Source organism: Ornithodoros turicata, chromosome 2 (assembly GCF_037126465.1).
Source record: "Ornithodoros turicata isolate Travis chromosome 2, ASM3712646v1, whole genome shotgun sequence".
NCBI classification, from domain to species: domain Eukaryota; kingdom Metazoa; phylum Arthropoda; class Arachnida; order Ixodida; family Argasidae; genus Ornithodoros; species Ornithodoros turicata.
The window spans coordinates 43144179-43163882 of NC_088202.1; the positions used below are offsets into that span (position 1 = coordinate 43144179).

A 19704-nucleotide genomic window follows, 5' to 3' on the forward strand; every position below is an offset into this window, starting at 1 on the left:
TGTCACAAAGAGGCGTACGCCCACCACTTTCCTCGAATCAGAAGCGATAACCATATCATACGTGGCAATGGTTGGTGCACAGCGGGCTTTGCAGTGAAGTTCTGTTTTTAGAGTGTATTCACTCTAAAAACTGAGGGGGGGGGGGGAGGTAATGGCAGGATCCGCTCGTCATTATTAGCCACAGAAGCGGGCGTCGTCACGACTAACACTGGCTTGATGGTGCGTGTTACACTACACACTCTGAAAACTAAACCTCACCGCATAGCACGCTCTGCGCCAACCACTGCCACGAATGATAGGGTTATCGCTTCTGATTCGAGGAGAGAGGGAGGTGTACGCCTTTTTGTGTCAGTTTTCATGTATCCACGTTGACACAAGAAGGCGTACGCCCCACTCTCTTTTCGAATGAAAGGCGATAACCCCATCATTCGTGGCAATGATTGTCGCAGAGCGTGCTATGCGGTGAAGATCAGTTTTTTAGATAGTATAGGGTACCACGCGCCATCAAGCCAGTGTAAGATTTTCTGCACTACAACATCTGCCAAAACACACAAAAGCAGCCGATTGCAAATTATACCGTTACTTCCTCTCGACTCCGTGCTAAACCCGTTCATGTCATTTCCCGCTATTGCCTCACCCCTCAAAATAAACGGTGAATTCAGTCACAAAAGTTCCTCAATTTTGTAAAGCGCGGAAAACGATGAGGAGACGCGTCAGTTTCCCGGAAGTAACGCAAAGTGTCCGCTCTTGAACGCGCAGTGGGTGAAGGGTGAGGGGTTGCAATCGCTTCTCGTTGGTGAGCGAATCACCGGTCGATATAAGCCTTTACACTGCCATAGAGTACATTATGACCACATATAATCGGGGCTTAATATGTCAAAATTTGAGACAATGTGCTAGAAATATAGCTCGCTGTGAACTGAGTGAACTGAGTTCCACACATGCATAATCCGACTGAAGAACTCTAAAAACAGAAGTTGACCGCATAGCACACTGGGAGCCAACCATTGCCACGAAAGATAGTGTTGTCGCTTCTGATTCGAAGGGAGAGGTGGGCGTACGCCTTTTTGTGGCAATTTGGATATATGAAAATTGCCACAAAAAGGTGTACTCCCCCGTCTCTCTTCGAATCAAAAGCGATAACCCTATCATTCTCACCAATGGTTGGCGCACAGCGTGCTATGCGGTGAACTTCTGTTTTTAGAGTGTATAGTGCTGAAAGAGCTCGCCGTTGTAGGCCTCACAGAGGTGTGCAACCCCACGACTAACGCTCTGGGGAAATGCGCGTCCTGGGCCGACTTCTAAGGGGAACTGCACCAGCATATGTCGCCCCCCCCCCCCGTGTCTCCCAGGAAAGACCCCAAACAGCACAGCCGACAGTAAGTTTCGAACCTTTCAAAAGGGAAACTTCAACGCGTAACACCCTTCTAGCCAACCATCATCTCGGACGACATGGTTCTCTCCCATGATTTGTTGAAAACGGGAGACGTATACGTTTTTTTCTTTTCTCTTTTTTTTTTTTTTTTTTTTTGTGGCTCTCATGAAGATAATTATCACAAAAAGACGTATATACAGCCCACGCCTTCCGCAATAGTGATAGCGGTATCGCTATTATATAATTATAATTCGTGGCTTTACAACGCGAGACAACTATGATCATGAGCGACGCCACAGTGGTAGGTCCGGTGGATTAATTTTGCCCACCTGAGGATTATCTAATGTGCGCCGAAAGCTCAGCACACTCTAACGGTATCACGCTGTGCAATGGTTGACCTTCTGCACCGTGACGCCATTTGTCGTCGTGTATCCCAGCTTGGCTACAGCGCTATAACATTGGCTACCTTACTGGGTCCCGTTCTTCAGCCGACCCAGTGGGCCGTCACCACTGCGCTCCTCCGCTTTCTCCACGCTTCGAACGCCTTGTGATTGTGTGACCGTGTGTGTGATTTTTCAGTTTTTGTTCTTCTTTTTTCCCCCTCTTTTTTGAAATAGAAAGCAGACCTCTGTCTGGCTGACCTTTCCTTTCTTTTTTTCTTAATAAACATATCGCCCCCCCCCCACACACACACACCGGCCTTCAGCGTGCTATATTATTATTATTATTCTGCTCAACACCTCATCTCATCTCGGCTTCAGTCGTGACGCTGACGTCTGCCCACATGAGGGAAGCCAACAATGGCAAGCCGATCTCGTCACCGCCACCACCACCATCACCATTCTGTTTCGAGACTGTATAGTATCACGACCTGTTCAGCTCAGATGTGAAGACCCGTTTCTAGGGAGAAAAAACAAACAAACAGAAAAACAGATGTACAATTAAATACGTTTGCAACTACACAGAGCTCCCCGCACTGCAGCGACTGAAGCGTCATAGTGGTGGGCGCCGGCCACCCTTCGCGTGTTCTGGCGCATATATGAACACGTGTGTTTGTTTTGCCCACCAGTGGGCAGATCACGTGATAATGACGTACTTCTCGTGGAAACTCTATTCATTCGGGGTTTCGAAGCAGTTTGGCGCCTCTTTCGGCGACTTGTCGATCACAACCAGTGGCGACGTGGTCCTGGACGGTGACAGGTGCGCCGTAAGAAAACCTGATAAGGGACAGCCAACGAGCCCACCTTTTTTCGCTCCCCATCGCGGTTCACTTGATTCCGGACATAAACAATGTCACGAGGTATAGCACATAACATTACAGGAACGTATACGACTAATCCTGCCGTGCTCGTCTACAGCACGGCCAGCGGCACGGTTATGTGTGAACTGCCCCGCGCGTCTCCATATAGCAGCGTCCGTGCCCAGCAGCAGCGCCTGATAAATTAGTACAGCTCACTAATCCGGAGACCCGCAAAGTGGCTACGGAATTATCTGGTCCAGCTATAAATCAGGGACTGAGGAGTAGCGTCCACCACAGCTCTTATGTTGGGCAAACACGGCCGAGGTTACACTCCGTTCAAGGTTGGTGGTCACGCAAAGTCGATAGAATGGCTGCCCCGTGGGAAGCCGCTATCTGCGGCTGTACGGTCCGGTTAAAAGCATTTCCGCGTGCCCAAACATTTTGCTGTGTGTGTGAGGCTCGACCGTACATGCCTGCGAAGAAGGATTGCAGTTTCGGGTAAAGTTTGAAGAGGGAATGAATGAGTTGGTACACGCTTCCATGTACGGTACGTCCAAGTCACGTGATCTGACACGAGGAAGGGTATAGAAATGTCGATTCAGGATATGGTGTCATTGACATTGTGCTGTTCCTCTGTGTGTGTGTTGTGTGTTTCGCTAGATACGCTTGTGAGCTAAACTTAGTTATGAACCATTGCACGACCCTGGACTTGTTGAGTAACACCATGTAAGAAGACAACATCCACGTATGACGACGCTTATGTGAAATGTTCCGAGTGCAACATGTGCATTTTTTTGCGGATTCGTTCCTTGCAGAGCGGAACTTCGAAACAGACAACTTTCAAATTTTGATGTCCGATGCTGATAGAAGCCGCTCGCGTGAACTGGAAAGGAAGTACTGTAAACGTATGTTCATTCGCGATGTATTAATTTTCGCGAAACCCGCAATCTGTCACTTGCGAAGCTTTCCGCGAGTATTTAATTTCGCGATTCAGGGGCTCTTTCCTTCCGCGGGATAAACGTCAGGCTCTGTTCGCGACTACAATTTTTTGCGATTTTTTAGCGGTCGCGAATAAAAACATGTTTAATAGGGTGAGAGAGGAATTGTTGTGATCAGCGCGAGCTACGTCTCTCGCTCCCCCTCCCCTCCTTCTACGTCTGTTTATCTGTCTGTGACCGACAGACGCCCACGCGAGATGCCGGAGTTGAAAATTCTTATCTAGCAAGTACGTTGATAGAGTTGGCATTTAGATGAAGAAGAATAAACGTCTATGGATAGAGTTAATTTGACAGTGCGCGGCACAAGACACTACTTACTGCGTATTCTCACGATAGCGACATTCCTCAGGACACACCAGCGTTGCGCTAAACGTTATAGCTTTTTGCTCCCTTGTGAGCGCAAGCGCTGAACGTCATGTCTTTTCGTGCTCTTCCAATCACGGGGAATATCCTGCGGCTCAGCTACAAGATATTTCGTAGCAGACGACAGCGCCGATGGTGTCGTCTGCTGCGCCGTACGCCATTTCCGAAGTTTCGGTGCAGTGGGAATAAGACGCAGCGAAACTTTCATCCCGTAAGCATTGTTTTCTTTTTCTTCGGCAAGCATATTCCTTGGAGACGTCGCTCGTGTACACCGTTAAATACCGGATACTCAGAAGCCCTTCGTTCGAGCTCATAAACAGGAAAACGGTTTGCTTTCAAAAACAAACAAACAAACAAAAATAAAGAAGACTCACATGCAGTTCGACGTCGTGTTCACTTCGCACCAAGGCACTTGACGACAACTGTCGTTCATCGACTCTCCTCCGATACTCAAAGATGTCACGTTCCTTTTGGAATGTCCTGAAAAAAATTATTAATAATAATAACAATAATAATAATATTAATAATAATAATAATAATTATTATTATTATTTTATTATTATTCCTGCTTTTTATATTTTCTTATTCTAATCAAGTGTATAGCACTAACCCTCGTAATGAAATCCTCTGCCACAGAAATATCGGTTCCAATATCGTTATACCGCGTGACATTCGCTGCACACACACTATTCTTTCGGGGAGGAAGATATTCCCCTTTCGAAACAACGTATAGGAGAAAATACGGCATGGCTCTACAAGATCTTGCTGTAATCGAGCAGAAAAATCCAAGTATGTATTCAAAACTTGCACTCCTGCAGCTCTAACCCACACAGAACGAAACAACCATAAAGGAAAACGACAAAGCCTGTATCTAAGGGCATGGCCGTTTTCCGAAAAGGGCCATAAAAAGAGAAGAAAGGGCCGGTTTCCCCCAACTGTGCCCGATCATGTGGAACGCACACCGATCGAGGTGCTCGCCGAATCTCTGTTTTACACCGTCGCCCCGTCCGAGGTATACACCACCCTTGCGATAACAATAGGTGTATTTTCCCCCTAAGAGACTATCTGTGCCACGTCGCTCAATTTAATACCGAACGGCGGCGTTCCTTGCCATTGCCTTATCTGCGGGCCAAATTAGGCCTAGCGTCTCTCGGTCCGCGCGTCCTCTGGCAGCTCTATCTGTTTGCATCGCGATAGCCACAGGCCAGAGGACAGATAGCCATCCTGCCGGCCGGGAGGTGGGATCCCAGCGATATTTATAACCGGCGCGGCGAACCCAATGGTCTGCGTCCCTGGCCTTGACTAATTCGCCGATATCGTCGATGGTATGGGCATCTCGCTTGCTTGTCCTCACGCTCCAGTTGAGACGGTCATAAAGGAAGGGGGAAAGCGACTCGTGAGATGACGGTCACGTCGTGGACATTCCGCCTCTGACTCATGGCTCTTCCATGCCACCTCAGACGGATGCACGCTGCTGCTGTGTGCGGATGATGGACGTCCCCTCCTGTTCGATGCATCCCTTCGTGTCGCTCCTTGTTTCTATGTTTATTTATTTATTCGCTCTGGAGATTGCCCGCAAAACCTGTCCCATAGGCAGTAGGGCATGTTTATTGGGAACGATAATTCAGTAATTGGCTCCACTTGTAATGACTGTCCAGAACGTCTACCGTCATGTTTTCATACACGCAAACAATAAAAACAAATAAATGAACTCCTAAAATACATAAAAGTATGCTATTAACATAAACAGTGAATAAAATTGAAGGACCGGGCGCTATGATGGCAAGCTGCGTAAGGTGCGTATATGGTGCATAGTTGCAAGAAGTTGCGATCGGGTGCAGATGACGACGCTGATGATGATGATGATGGTGATTGCTAATTGGGGTATTTATGGCGCGCGGACAACTAATGTGGTGCAGAAGCGTCGGTTATTTCGTACAAGGGCTTTAGAGAACGCTGTAGCGGCGAGCATCAGGCAGTATACCTACAATATGCATTCTAGGTCACGAGCAAAAAAAAAAAACGATTTCGGAAGACAGTATGAATTGTAGGTTAGAAAAAACAAGGTGTATATTCAGCGCTCTCGTTGTCGCGCGCTCAGCGCTAAGTTGTCGAATATCCGATCCGATCAATTGTAAACAGTTGAAAGTTCAGGCTCATACTGCGAACATGGCCGCATAATGTATCCTACGGTTTTGTTGTATGCGGTGTTGTGTAACACATACAAAATTGATGTGACGAATGACTGCGAGATGTACATATGCATCTGACGACAATTTTTTTAGCAACCAAATAACCGCTCAAGTACCAAACCAAGTAATTTGCATGGAAGGGAACATAAAATTTATAACTCGATCACTTTAAAATAAAAGTGATAATAATAGCCAAACATGTCTGAATTTTTTTTTACATATGTTTATTTTTTTTACGGCCGCACCAAGATCTAACCCGTGCTTGTGTAAACGTGAGATTATACAATTATATTACGAAAGGATAGACATAGTAAAGTAAAAACGGGCACGACAAATTGTGCAGGTGTACGCGGGTATATACACTCTAAAACAGAACTTCACCGTATAGCACGTAGTGCGCCAATCATTGTCGCGAACGATAGGGTTATCGCTTTTGATTCGGGAAGAGGGGGAGGCGTACGCCTTTTTGTGGCAATTGCCATATATCCAAATTGTCACAAAAAGGCGTACGCCCCCCCCCCCCCTCTCTCTCTCTCTCTCTTCGAATCAGAAGCGATAACCCTATCTTTCGTGGCAATGGTTGGTGCACTACGTGCTATGCGGTGAAGTTCTGTTTTTAGAGTGGACCAGCAACATTCTCTTGATACAGCCTGTCACATCTAACGTGCTAGTAACCATAATAATAAATGCGCCGTGAGCCTAATGAGAAAGACTGTCCGCTACACGGTGAGGCTGTCCTTCACTTTATGCATAGCAGATATAACGCACGCGCAATTTTCGCATATGACCTATTGTCCGCGGCTGGTCAAATTCTGGAGCTCAGTCGCGAAAGATCAGAAAACAAAACTGCAACAACGACACCTTTGAAGGTGGCAGAAATGCGATAGAATTAAATACCACCCTATACACTCGTACGCCTTTTTTGTGAGAATTATGAACAGCATAAGTGTGTATAAAGGCGTACGCCTCCCGTTTTCAACAAATCAGGGCAGATAACCATATCATTCTAGATGATGGTTAGTTATAGGAGCGTGCTATGCGGTGAAGTTCATTTTTTAAGGTTGCTGGCGAAACATTCTGTATCCGATCCAGACTTTCAGTGTCTCTGAATCAGCTGGACTCTCGCACACTCACTATGCGAAAATTGCTTGGTCCATGGCCAAATCCAAACAACAACACTCTGTCCTACACTCTTAAAAATGAACTTCACCACATAGCACGCTCCTCACCAACCATCATCTCGAATGATATCGTTATCTGCCCTGATTTGTTGAAAACGGGAGGCGTACGCCTTTTCTGTGACAATTATGAACACAGCATAAGTGTCACAGAAAAGGCGTACGTCTCCCGTTCTCAACAAATCAGGGCAGATAACGATATCATTCGAGATGATGGTTGGCTAGGAGCGTGCTATGTGGTGAAGTTCATTTTTAAGAGTGTAAAAGCACTTCTAAAGCTTTTCCACACAGCACAGTACTACTGTCCTCACTCTGATGCGACTCAATATTCCATTTCACTACATTACCGCCAGCAATGTGGTGAGTATCGGCCCTGGGCGATGAAACTCCCCACTCATCGTCATTCAAATAATGTCGTTGCTGTTGTTGTTGTTGTTGTTCTGTGCCCGTAGCCTGGCCGCCTGCCGCGCTGGTGAACAGCTGTCTGATTGCGGATGTCAGAAAATGAGAGATCTGATCAGCTATCTCTGATGGTTGCATCTGGAGAGGAAGTTAGTATATACTGTTAAAAGCGACGACCAGCAGCCTCCGATTTTGGTAATTGACCAAAAGAGAGAAACAGTGAAACCGCGACGCTCTTGCAAGCATACCTATACCAGCTCTTTAGAGTTCGTGGTTTTCGGTGCTTAATTTTTCGGGCATTCGGTTGGAAAAATCGGTGGCTATTTCGTCCACTAGGAGTCGGCGGCTTTCGGTGGTGATGTTGTGAAATGCGAAGACACCCGGTGGAAACCAGCTAGAAACGATACGGGAGTTTCCCATATGCACTTAATCCAATACTTTATTTACATTTGTTTGTCATTAAAACGACAACTATTAAAACCGGAACTTGTTATAAAAAATTGTGAGGTACGCATGCTAAGCGATGCAGGTGACATAGCGCACCGCTGTTTTCCCTGTAGGAAGAATATGACCTCATACTCCCTGTCCCTTGCTAAGCGGTTCAGCACCAAGGGACAGCAAATGATATCAAGGCATTTGAAGCCCTCATTTCGACGACTATCTGTGAATAATTATTTCCACCGAACGCGTAAAACATTTACCGGCGTACGGTTATCGGTGTTTTTTCATAAATACCGAAAACCAGGAACCCTATACAGCTCTTCCATACATGCATCTGTCCAGACATGCGTCAATTAATACCAACAAGATCTTCATATAAAATGACGTTGCGCAATATTCAGTTGGCTAAATTGGCGATTTGCGATTACCACGGAAGAAACTGAGTTGCCTCAGAATTCTATGGAGTCGGTTTCTGTTGTCGGCAGAAAACTTGAGTAGAGGAGTGTCATCGTTACACTTAAGTTGTAAGTTGTATAGTGATGTCACGAACCTGGCAAGGTTCGAGTTCGCAGAAAGTCCGCAAACTTCGAACTCGCATTCGGGAAATTCGACAAAGATTGCAAAGTTTGAACTGCGTTACGCATGTGCGTCTACCACTTTCCCAAATGCACAGCATATATGGTTTAGAATTCGAAAAGCTGCCACGTATCGGTGTTTGTCTTCAATATGACGCTGTAAGTGTATTTAGCAAGTAATAGTGCGTTCGTCTGGGGTCTTCATTAGCCAGATGAAAAACCTGGAAAATACCTGTTACGGGCACCACCTAGCGAGCTGTCGTGGTGCGACACAACGACGACGCTGCACGAAGAAACGTCTTTTAAATTTTCTTGTGCGTGCTGTATACATTCTGAATATTCAATTTCAAACTCAGTTTTGTCAATTATAAATCTGCATCAGCAACAGTATTTTGAACTTTTGACGAGAAACGTAAAAAGTCTGCGAACAACTTTGCGAACCTTGGCGAATCTGTCCAGAAATTGGAAAGTTCGTCGAACCGCGTAAGCCGTCCAGGTCGGCTGCGAGCCCCAAGTTCGCGAATAGTTCGTGATATCACTAGTGGTAACGGCTTTACGTATGCGTAAATAACAAATGCCCACATACAAGGGGTGTACAGGGAGGAAAGGCATGGGAGCGTCGCCAAACTTTTGGGAGAGGGGAGAAGGTCTGGATAAATCTGCCGGTAAGACCGCGATTCTCAAGATAATAAACAGATGGATTATGAGATTTGACGTCGTGAGCCCTCGTATCTGAGTTACTGTAGATATTTTGGATTTTTCTCCGAAGTAAGGAAACAGAATTCTTCCGCACGCGAAATTTGAATTTGCATTTTCCTATTTGCAAAAAGAGAAAAATTAAAACGAGGATGAGAAAAAAGTCTTTGGAATGAGTGTGCGCCATTGCAATGACAGAGTTTCCTCGCAAAATTCAGTCTCAATTTCGTTTACCGGAGAAAAAAAAAGCATTAAAATTGTTCCTGAATCTAACCGCTACACAGGAACCCCCGATTCAATGACTGTCCGAGAGATTCCCCGACAAGCGGCGCCATCTAGAGCCTACGGAGATCACCAATAATAGACCACATTCAACAACGTCCGTCTGCGCGCCGTTTGTTTTCATCCAGAAAAAAAAAGAGCAAGCCTAAATAATGGCGATCTGGCAACGAGGAAGAAGCAAAAAACAGTGGCTGAGCGCTCTTCATTGGGCTGGCTGCCATTAGCGCTTGCTTTCTGCTACTTTGCTGCGTTTTCTTTCGCACGATGACAGCGAAGAAGACGTGCATACGCGCACCGCAAAAGAAAGCCGTTCGACGTGTGGAGAGAAGAGGCACGCGGGCGAGGAGAACCTATGAGGGAGAGTAGAGAACAAGACACACGACGAGAGAAAGAAGGAAGCGCGCCAGTCAGGTGGCCGCTCTGTCGACTCGGGGTGGTGGCTGCCGTGGTAGGGGAGGTACGCGGCTGATACACAGAGCGTTCCCACCGCGTGCTCCGGTCGGTCTCCTCTCCACGAGTTCACCGGGCGTCAGGCCGACGCCGTCCGGCCGGTTTGTGTTCTCTTTGGCTCGTTGTGCGTGTTTTTGTCTGGATTGGCGAGACGGTTATCTACAGGTAGCTCGGGGGACGGCACCGTATGATACGAGGAGGACAGGTGGACGGAGTTAGCGACGCCTCCACACAGGTAGGTGTGTACACACTCCGAGGCAGCCCCCTTGCATCCTTTCTTTTGTGCGTCATGATAGCTGTAGGACTACCTTGAGTGCTATCTTTGTGAGATGTTTGTCTTTAGGGAGTTTTTGCGGGCGAGATTCGCAATATGCAGTCCGTACCTGAATTCTTTTGTTGTTGTATAATGAGCGTCATTTTCGGTTTCCAACGCTCGGCACTTGCTTTTCTCTGACTTTTCTATATGTACTTCTTCGGTGCTTTGATTGTCGGCGAAATCGGCGACGAACATGGCTCAGAAACGGGCAAGGCGCTCATCGCCCCAAATGTCAACAATATGTTGGTACAGTACATTCGTTGTATACTCTGCCAATGCACATGGCAACGCAGCAGGTCCCACCGATTTGGCTCGTTCACCTTATTACCTCCTCCCTGCCGCTGTGAATCACCGCGGTCATAATCACTAAAGTAAAGTATTGTTATTCTTCCTTCCCAGACGTTTGATCCGCCTTAGGTCAAATGGCAACAACGTTTCGATGATCTAGTTACACCTAAAGCTGGCAGCATGTTTGCAAATATACAGTACTGTCGCAGATAAAGCATTCAACTACACTGGTTTTATAAACGCGGCAGTGGGCAGCGTCCAATCGTAGTACCTAGGGCTTTTCCCAGTAAACTCCCCCTATCCCCATATGTATTGCTGAACCCTCCATATTTACCTGATGCAAATAAACTTTAGGAATATACGCAGCGGTGGCTAGCTGATACGTGTGTCACCCACCCCCTCTTACGGAGTTCCAACACCCCTGTAACATACAAATCTTGCACATATCCCTCCGATCCTACAGTGTCATCGGCATGAAATCGCTGTCACAACGACGTTGCTGTCAAGTTCGGGGCGTCGGTACAAGAAGCACGTTTGTCGGAGCGCGATTCAGGCTGCCCGCCTTCCGCGCTGGAGCGACGCTGTGCTCCTGTCGCCATCTCTCGGATAACTGCGGCAGTGCGGGGAACTGGCGCGATTTTACAGCCGCTCGAGAAATCAGCGAAAATGTAACTGGGGGAACAATGAATGCAACAGGATCTGAGTCTTTTTATGTGGACATGTGTGGGCTCACCTCGCTATCTATTTTTTTTTTTAAATCCGTTGTGGCTGTCTACCTTCTGCTGTTACATTAAGTCCCGATTTCGGATAATAACAAAGCGGAAATGTGTGATGTGGCGAGTGTCCAAATGGTCTGTGAATATTACGAGATTTAAATCATGCTTTGTACACAATGCACGTCAGCTCCACCGAGCTCATAGCATTCAACGTTCGTTTTCTCCTGCACTCTAAAAACAGAACTTCACCGCATAGCATACTCCTAGCCAACCATCGTCTCGAATGACAACGTTCTCTCTGTTGATTTGATGAAAACGGGGGGCGTACGGCATTTTTGTGGCGGTTATGAACTGCATGATGTCACAAAAATGGCATACGCCTCCAGTTTTCAGCAGTGTGGTGGAATTCATTTTTAGAGTGTGGAGTGGGCGACCAGTAATTGCAGAATTCGTGGCGTAAAGTACACGATAACACACATTGCGCAGTCGCCTGCCTGCTCAGGTACCAATGTCGTGCGATAGGATAATGTTTCAACAGATGTAATTGTAGCGACAGGTAGACATTAGAGAGTTTTAGTACATTGTACGCAAAGGCGATAGCGTACGTAACAGATAGCGTTGGTGGTTCTGCGCACTGCGCGAAGCTCTCTTTCTCTTATGGGCGTGCGCAGAACCATCAACGCTATCGATTACGTACGCAAAAGTGATAGCGTACGATGTACTAAAACTCTCTATTACTTCACAGAGCGTTCTGTTCCGCGTAGACCGTCGTAAGTGCAGACGAACGATGCATGTAGCCGCCACGAACCATAACAGGTTGCACACGTCCGGAAATGTGCAAACCTAGGCACAGTCAGCGATGATGTCTGTTTCCATCATATTTCCGCCGGGAGCAAGATCTTGCGTGAACAAGCAAGTCAGGCGGAGCGTTTGGGTTCCTTTAGCTATTTCTGTTCCTTATATTTAGCGATACTGCGCTGGTGGAGTGTCAGGGACAGTTACCGAGCGCGGGAGGGGGCGCCGGTTGCGTTCCGTGATCGATTTTGCTTGATGAGAGTAAACTCATTGGCTTGATATGTACATTTGATAACAAATGGAAATTCACCCTGTAAGCGTCCGAAGACAGTGCGCTCCTGTTCGGAGACAGTCGTTATCAAGGGGAAGGGCAACTGAGGTATTTCACTTGCGTGTTACTTGCCACATTCATCCTCAATTATGAGTTACTTTAAATATTACGCGTTTCTCAGACTGCGACACCTGTGGGTGACCCAGTTGGTATCAACCTATTCGTCTCGCGCGGTTAAAAGCGGGCTACCTAACCCGGCTGCTGTCTACACAGTGTCCGAGGCGCGGACCTCTCAATGTGATCATATATGTATGAGACTGAGCACGTCGGAGCAGCCCTGTTAAAGAGCACAAAGAGAACTCAGCGTTTCTCAGACTGCTTAACTGAGGCCCGGTTTCACCAACGCCGATTAACATTTGAACCGAGATCAGCGGTGAATTTAACGCTTAACTCTGCTTCACTAAAGGGAGTTATTGTCACTGAAGCATTCGTCACGTCACAAACTAACGTTTGTATAAAACAATTGAGTGGTAACTTCAAGTTTTAGCAACCCTTGATCTCCGTGTGAAGTTAACCAACCAGCGTTGGTGAAATCAGGCCTCAGACCCTTAAATGTGGATACACGTTGAACTTTCTGGGAATTTCTTGTGGTACTTAAATAATTCTCAATCCCTATAGACAATCTCGCAGATGTACTGCGATCTGCAGATCGAAAGAAATTGTCTGAGCGCAGAGATATTTGTTACGCTGTTCTCGTGTCTCGTGTTTCGCTTTTTTTTTTCTTTTCGATAAGAAGTTAGCTATATACGAAGACATCGCGCTGTACCTTGCAATTCTAAGGGTCACTGGACAACTAAACACCCACGAAGATGAAGATATGTGCGGACGGTATAAGTAGGGAGTGACTTTTTCGGGTTAACTGCCTTTTTCAGATTCGGGGGGTAAAAATCGGGCGCTATTTTTAAATCTGTAATTCAGGGAGAAATCGGGCGATAATTCTGCCTCCGGGTGTTATCGGGTGTTTTTGCTTCTCCTCTTGTCTATCAAGTGCTTTCCTGATCTCTCTTTTTTTTCTTTTTTTTTCTTTTTTTTGCGGGATCGTGATTTTCCAGCGGTAATCCCCGAAGGCATAGACAGTGTTGACACACATGGGTGTATTGCTGGGAACGCAAGTGACCCATTCTTACATGTGTTACACGTGGGGACCTTTGTTCGTCTTCAGTGGAAACGTCACTTGAGGATTTCATAGTGACTGGAATTCGGGGAGACATCTGGTTTAATCCGAATTGGTCGGAGCTCAGTTCGGGGGGGGGGGGGGGGATAACCGGGCAGAATCGGGTTTAACCCGAAAAGGTCACTTCCTAGGTATAAGTCAGTGACGAACCTAAACGTCACGTCACACTAGACAATGACTTTCAACATGTGTGCCGAAAAAATGAACATTTTCCAAACGAACAATGGATTAATTGTGGCCTGGCAGTACCATTTAACTGTACAATCGCCGCCCTCCCGCATCAAACCGCTAGGAATCTACGAATTTTCAAGATTTAAACAGAAGTGTGGCGGTTATGGAACTGAAGAATTTATAGGTTCAGATCACCCCCCCCCCCCAAATTCCATTTCATTTTACATATTGACTTTTACATTTGAAGCACGTATTTGTTCTGTATTTGTCTCCGTATATGAGCATTCATGAATCTGTCTTTCTCCAAATCATTCCTGTAGCAAGGTCAGTGCGTGACTCGTCGTTTAAATACTTATGCACACAAAAAATAAAGTCGTACGATAGCCGCGTTTATCGCAGCCACGGAGAGATGCGAAGGTCCCTGATATCCAAACCTCAAAAGTCCTGCGGATATCTTAAACGATAAGACGTCCTCGAGTTCAGGTCCAGACGCTCATTGCTATTTGTCGAGTTCTGCACGCCGGCATTTACTGCCTTCCTTCTAATCTCATCTGATACACTTTCCCCCCTTTCGCGGCCTTCAACTTATTGACATGTCCATAACATGACTCATATCTGTAGCGGACTTCGGTGCACATGCCACCTCCAGATGGTATACAGTGATTACTCACAAGAAGCTTCCATTCTTCGGAAACGAGCTGATACCTAAGGGGTCAATCTCACTGCTGACCAGTCTCGACCTATTCAACCCTCACTCTGAAGAGTCTTTCCCACTGTGACTCATAAGTGGTTGCGCGTAACCCTCTACTTCGTTATTGGATGATACATAAGCCGAGGGGGCACGTCTGTCAGAGCTGCAGTTTTCGTCCCACGTTCAAGATGGTCGTATGTGCCTGCACTGACTGTAGGTACGGCTTTCCAGGTATGTCGTCGAAGAAAGGATGCTAGTAGAGCTTAGAAATTAGTTATTTTACATCACGTGTGTATGGACGCTTGTGAAATCGATTACCGCAATAGATACTTCAAGTAGAAAAGGCAGCTCAACGTGAGATATACCACTACGTGTGGAGGAGCTTAATTGTGTTGCGTTTCCTTGATCCACTTTCTTCGCGCGTTTTGTTTTCCCTCGATGTTATTATATAAGGTGACGACACATGTTGGAATGAGATTGTCACGCGTAATCACTACGATGTGGAGGAATTCGTTATATCTCGTGCTTTTTATTTGATGCCAAATCCATTTTCACTTAGCCAGCTCTTCTCCATGCATATTACTGCACGTCCCTGATATGTGTTCGGTTTTTCATGCTGCTGGCCGTTGTCTTTTGGGGGGCTATCATTTGCCGTTCTCCTGTCAGTGCCCCGTTAGTCAAGCAGCTCTGGAAGTGAGTCAGAATACGCCACCGAGGCCTTTTGAAAGCGACGGGAAGTTGACATTCTAGGACAGCGAGCGCAACTCGCGGTGCCACAGGAAATGGGAGACGCGATTGTGAGCAGGTTCCGTCTTCCACAGCCAATTATTTAAAAAGAGCCGACTTGACACTCGTTCTATGTGTTTGTGTCTTATTCCTGGGCGGTGTCGTTTGACTTGTATTCGTGTGCCTTCACCTATAGCTACACAACCCTTTTCGCACAACGCCGATGGTGCGCTTCATTGACCCTGCCAAGGAGGTTAACTTGAATAATAAGAATCTCACGGAAGTCTTCCTTCTATATGTGGGCGGGTTGTTAGGCCCGTTACTTGCCTCTTTGCATTGCACGTACAGCGATGCTTTTCGTGCCGCATAGAGTGAGCGTTGAGATTTCTATTTCGCCTTTTTTGTTCCCTGTGCAGCACGTAACAAACGTCCGTGAATGTTTTTGCAGGTGTGGTGAAAAGCCCCGCCGAAGCAGTTCCGGGCACTATGCTCGGTGAGCTGTTCCTGCGCTGTTCCAACTGCGAACGCTCTTTCTCTGGACCGAGCGCCGTTGCGGCACTTCGAGACCACCTGATGTGTGCCCACGCCGACGAAGCGAAGCGGCCCCCCGTAAGTCCGTCCCAGCAGCTACCAGCATCGCCGCCTTGCACGACGACGCCAGAAGCTCCGTACGTGTGCACAAAATGCAAAGCGTCCTTCTCGAAGAAGGAACACTTGGACAAACACGACTTGCTACACTCCACCTCTACGCCGAATCAGGTATGTGCTGCTTCTAATGACAGGCTTTGAGGCATTATTGACTAATTGGACGATGTCTGATATGTTGTTCTTTATGATCTCAAACGTCTATACATCGCCTGTATGCAATCCACCCGCTTAAGCATTCTGTGCCGAAAACCATAAATAATAATAACTGAATAAACCAGCTTGCCGAGTAGCGGAAGTTTTCAGCACGCATACTACGCATAAACTCCAGGGTCTAACCATCTTTCTTTCAACTTCTGCAACAGCATTGTTTCATTTTTATAAGGACACTCTTTTTGTTGGGGAGCGAGCGTTTTCTTGTGCATATAACACACTTTGTATTTCTATGCGTTATCTGTCTGCGATATTTATAACCTGTACTAAGCTTCCCGCTGGAAAAGATGTGGAGGCATTTGAAAGCGATAAAGCTGCAGACCGCGCTGTATTAGGCATACACAGCGCACAGGTATAGTTCAAGTGCATTTCGGTCTTTGTTCAGGGATTGTAACGGGAGGTCCGTGTCGGGAAAAAAGAGGCTGCTAAACAAAAAGGAGAGATACAAAAGTTAGTCTTGCAATGAATACCCCTTCTGACTCATCTAGAAGGGCACTCTGGCCTACGGTACCGTCCTATAACTCTCGCTTGACAACGCGTAGGGAAAGCCTAGTTTATCACTCGCTTCGCGGTACTGGTTGAATTGGCTCAAATATGAATCCCGCTTGTCGCAACGGAAGAGACTTACGCTACATCATAAGGACAAATGTCGTCGTCGTCGTCTGGCTCATGTTTTTCACCGAGCTTGTAATCTGAAGAGCAGCGTTCTCCGAAGCAGGTTTCCAGATCTTTTTCTTGCTCAACTCGCGTTCATGCATTTTAGAATTAGATTTATTGTATATGGCATGCCGTTCACCGCACGGAGTTGTTCTCGGCACACGAGACCAAACGTTAGGATTGATTCTGACTCTCTATTTCTGTTTCATCTTCTCCGTTTCGTGGCTCATCCCCCATGCAGACACACGACTTTTCCACACCTCTGTATTTGAAAAGGTTCTTGCTGCACAAACCGACTGCAATTGACTGGAAATGTCTTTTCAGCGAGGTACTGGTGTTCAAGACGAGAGCGCTGTACTACGCAAGTTCAAGTGTCCTGAACCGAGCTGCGGAAAGGCCTTCAAGTTCAAACACCACTTGAAGGAGCACATCCGCATCCACAGCGGGGAGAAGCCCTTCGAATGTCCACACTGCGCCAAGCGTTTCTCCCACTCGGGTTCCTATTCTTCGCACATGACAAGCAAGAAGTGCCTCATCGTCAACTTGAAGGTCAGAATTTTTAAGGAAATCCTGTTTTCGTGCCCCGTTTTGACCGGCGACTTATGTGGACACCTGCGACGATGAATTGTGAGCTCGGGCGTGTTATTGATATTCATAAATCTAGTGCGCTATTTACGTACCACGGAACCGACGGCTTTGTCACATGCGTTCAGCCAGCTGACAGTTGCTGCACTTACAGATCTCGTACTTGAACGTCTCTGGCGGTTGTTGCCTTTGTTCGTAATCGTACGTTTGTAAATGTAGTGCAAACTGCTAATTCAAGCAGACGCGTTGCGACTCGTCTAAGCAGGGACAAATGTAAATAGACAAATTATACAAACGCCATCATTTCCACGAAGGTGGTATAGTCAGAATAATGTTCAGACGGTTAGGAGCATCTGCTATCAACGTGAAGCTTCCGTGCAGAACCTGCATTTTATCAAGCACTAATTGTAAGCTATGGAACGCCGGCCGTCCTCCGAAAGAACAACATCAATGGTTTGGATACGTGTTTGTTAAACGAGGTACAGTTGTAAGCGGCATCTACTTTTTGACACCCCTTGGACATGGAGAGGCGGCATGCATTCTTCCTTTACGGATTATTGTTAACGCTATATGCCTGAGCAGTGTTTGCGAGCGAACTGCAGATGATGGGCGTGCACATGTGCCACAGACCTACGTCGTTGCCGCGAGCTAATCCGGTGAGCTCCCGCAAAGCCGTGCTCACAGATTGTTCACTCGAGACCCGTCGTCCTGCGTGCCTCCATTAGGTGTGCCATATGCTGCGCGCTTCCCAGTCCCGGGAAACTTTGCAATTAGAGCCAGACCGTCCACAAGAGATGGCCCACCCGAACAGGCCGAAGTGGTTGTCTTCCCAGCAGGTGCACGATGCTCGTCACCTTCCAGGGCAGTTTGCTCCCCCTCCCATAACGAAACGCTCATGCTCCGTATGTTTTTCTTGACGCTTTGTTTTTGAAGTCACGGCTGAAGGCCAAACGAGAATGGAACTCAGATGGCTCTTCCAGGCCGGTGGCACGTTATACAGAAAAAAAAGAAAGAAAGAAAACCGTTGTCACCCTGGAGGCTATAGGTACCCTGTTGAAGGTTTCCTCTTGCCCTCTTTGCTCTGTGGCGCCCCATTGAGACCCCCCATCCCTTGGCCTGCCAAGATAGGTGTGGTTCTTCCTGGATGGGGCAAGGGCAGTTCATCGTAGTCTCCTCCTCTTTCGCCGGAGTGGGCTCCTTCCCCTCCTTGTACCATGTCCATGGAATGGCACATTCCGCTCCATCGCCCCTCGTCTTTCAAATCCCCGTTACCTGCTCGCAGTGTCGGTGCCCCTGCGATCGGTTTCTTGAAGAATTCTGTCGGTTCTTGTGACGCCTCACGGAGGACTTTTGGATGAGCTTAGTGTGCACGTAGATCTGGGATTTGCAGCGGCGGGATTCGGTGAGCAAAGCAACAACGTCCTTTGTATTTGTGTTGAGCATATCATGAGCTGGGTACAGTTAATTGTGTGCAATGCACCGTGAATTGTGTCTTAGTCATTCCTTACTTGGACCGCTGTTACGACTTGCTTTCCTGGAATCATTGCATTAGTTCATATTGTGACGCTATTCTCAATGCTGTTATAAAAGTTGATAATATTAGCGTTTCTATCGCTTACTATTTTGAGCTCGAAGGCGTCCTTTCATAGGTAATAGTATTTGATGTGCTGAACGAGAGTAAATTGACGCAGTAAAGCTGGTTGATGTTGTTTGCGAGTGCACTCTTAAAAATGAACTCCACCGCATAGCACGCTCCTAGCTAACCATCATCTCGACTGATATTGTTATCTGCTCTGATTTGTTGAAAACGGGAGGTGTACGCCTTTTTTGCGACACTTATTTAGTTCGTAATTGTCACAAAAAAAGGCGTACGCCATTCGAGATTATGGTTGGCTAGGAGCGTGCTCTGCGGTGAAGTTCATGTCTAAGAGTGTACGTTATGCTATACACGTTTTGTTGCATGGACAATATGTTTCTAAAGTCAGCCATTCATATTATGTTATGCTGATATTATGTTTGGAACTTGGGAGTAGTTCCACCGAAATTTGAACAGGCTAGGAACCTTGACGTCTTAGATCACCCCCCAAAAAATAAATAAATAAAAATAAAATAAAAACTACTAGGTGATTGCAAATGTTGAAAAAAAATGGCCTACTTTTCGCAGGCTGCATCCATTCTCGAGGGGGAGGGGCAAAGTTCTTTTT

The 19704-nt window shown here is 46.8% G+C and overlaps 1 protein-coding gene across 10 annotated transcripts in view; it reads left to right on the forward strand.

Annotated features, from left to right (window-relative positions):
* The window catches only part of LOC135385332 (zinc finger E-box-binding homeobox 1-like), a 491031-nt gene that overhangs the window by 459389 nt on the left and 11938 nt on the right, over window positions 1-19704 (forward strand). For 7 of the 10 annotated variants that reach the window (XM_064614587.1, XM_064614593.1, XM_064614592.1 and 4 more), the window contains 2 exons: window positions 15849-16159; window positions 17240-17464. In XM_064614587.1, coding sequence (XP_064470657.1) covers window positions 15849-16159; window positions 17240-17464 — 536 coding nt within the window. Of the gene's footprint in view, window positions 1-10200; window positions 10428-14884; window positions 14906-15600; window positions 15772-15848; window positions 16160-17239; window positions 17465-19704 lie in introns of those variants that run through there. The other 3 variants (XM_064614594.1, XM_064614597.1, XM_064614595.1) reach the window with 3 other exon arrangements.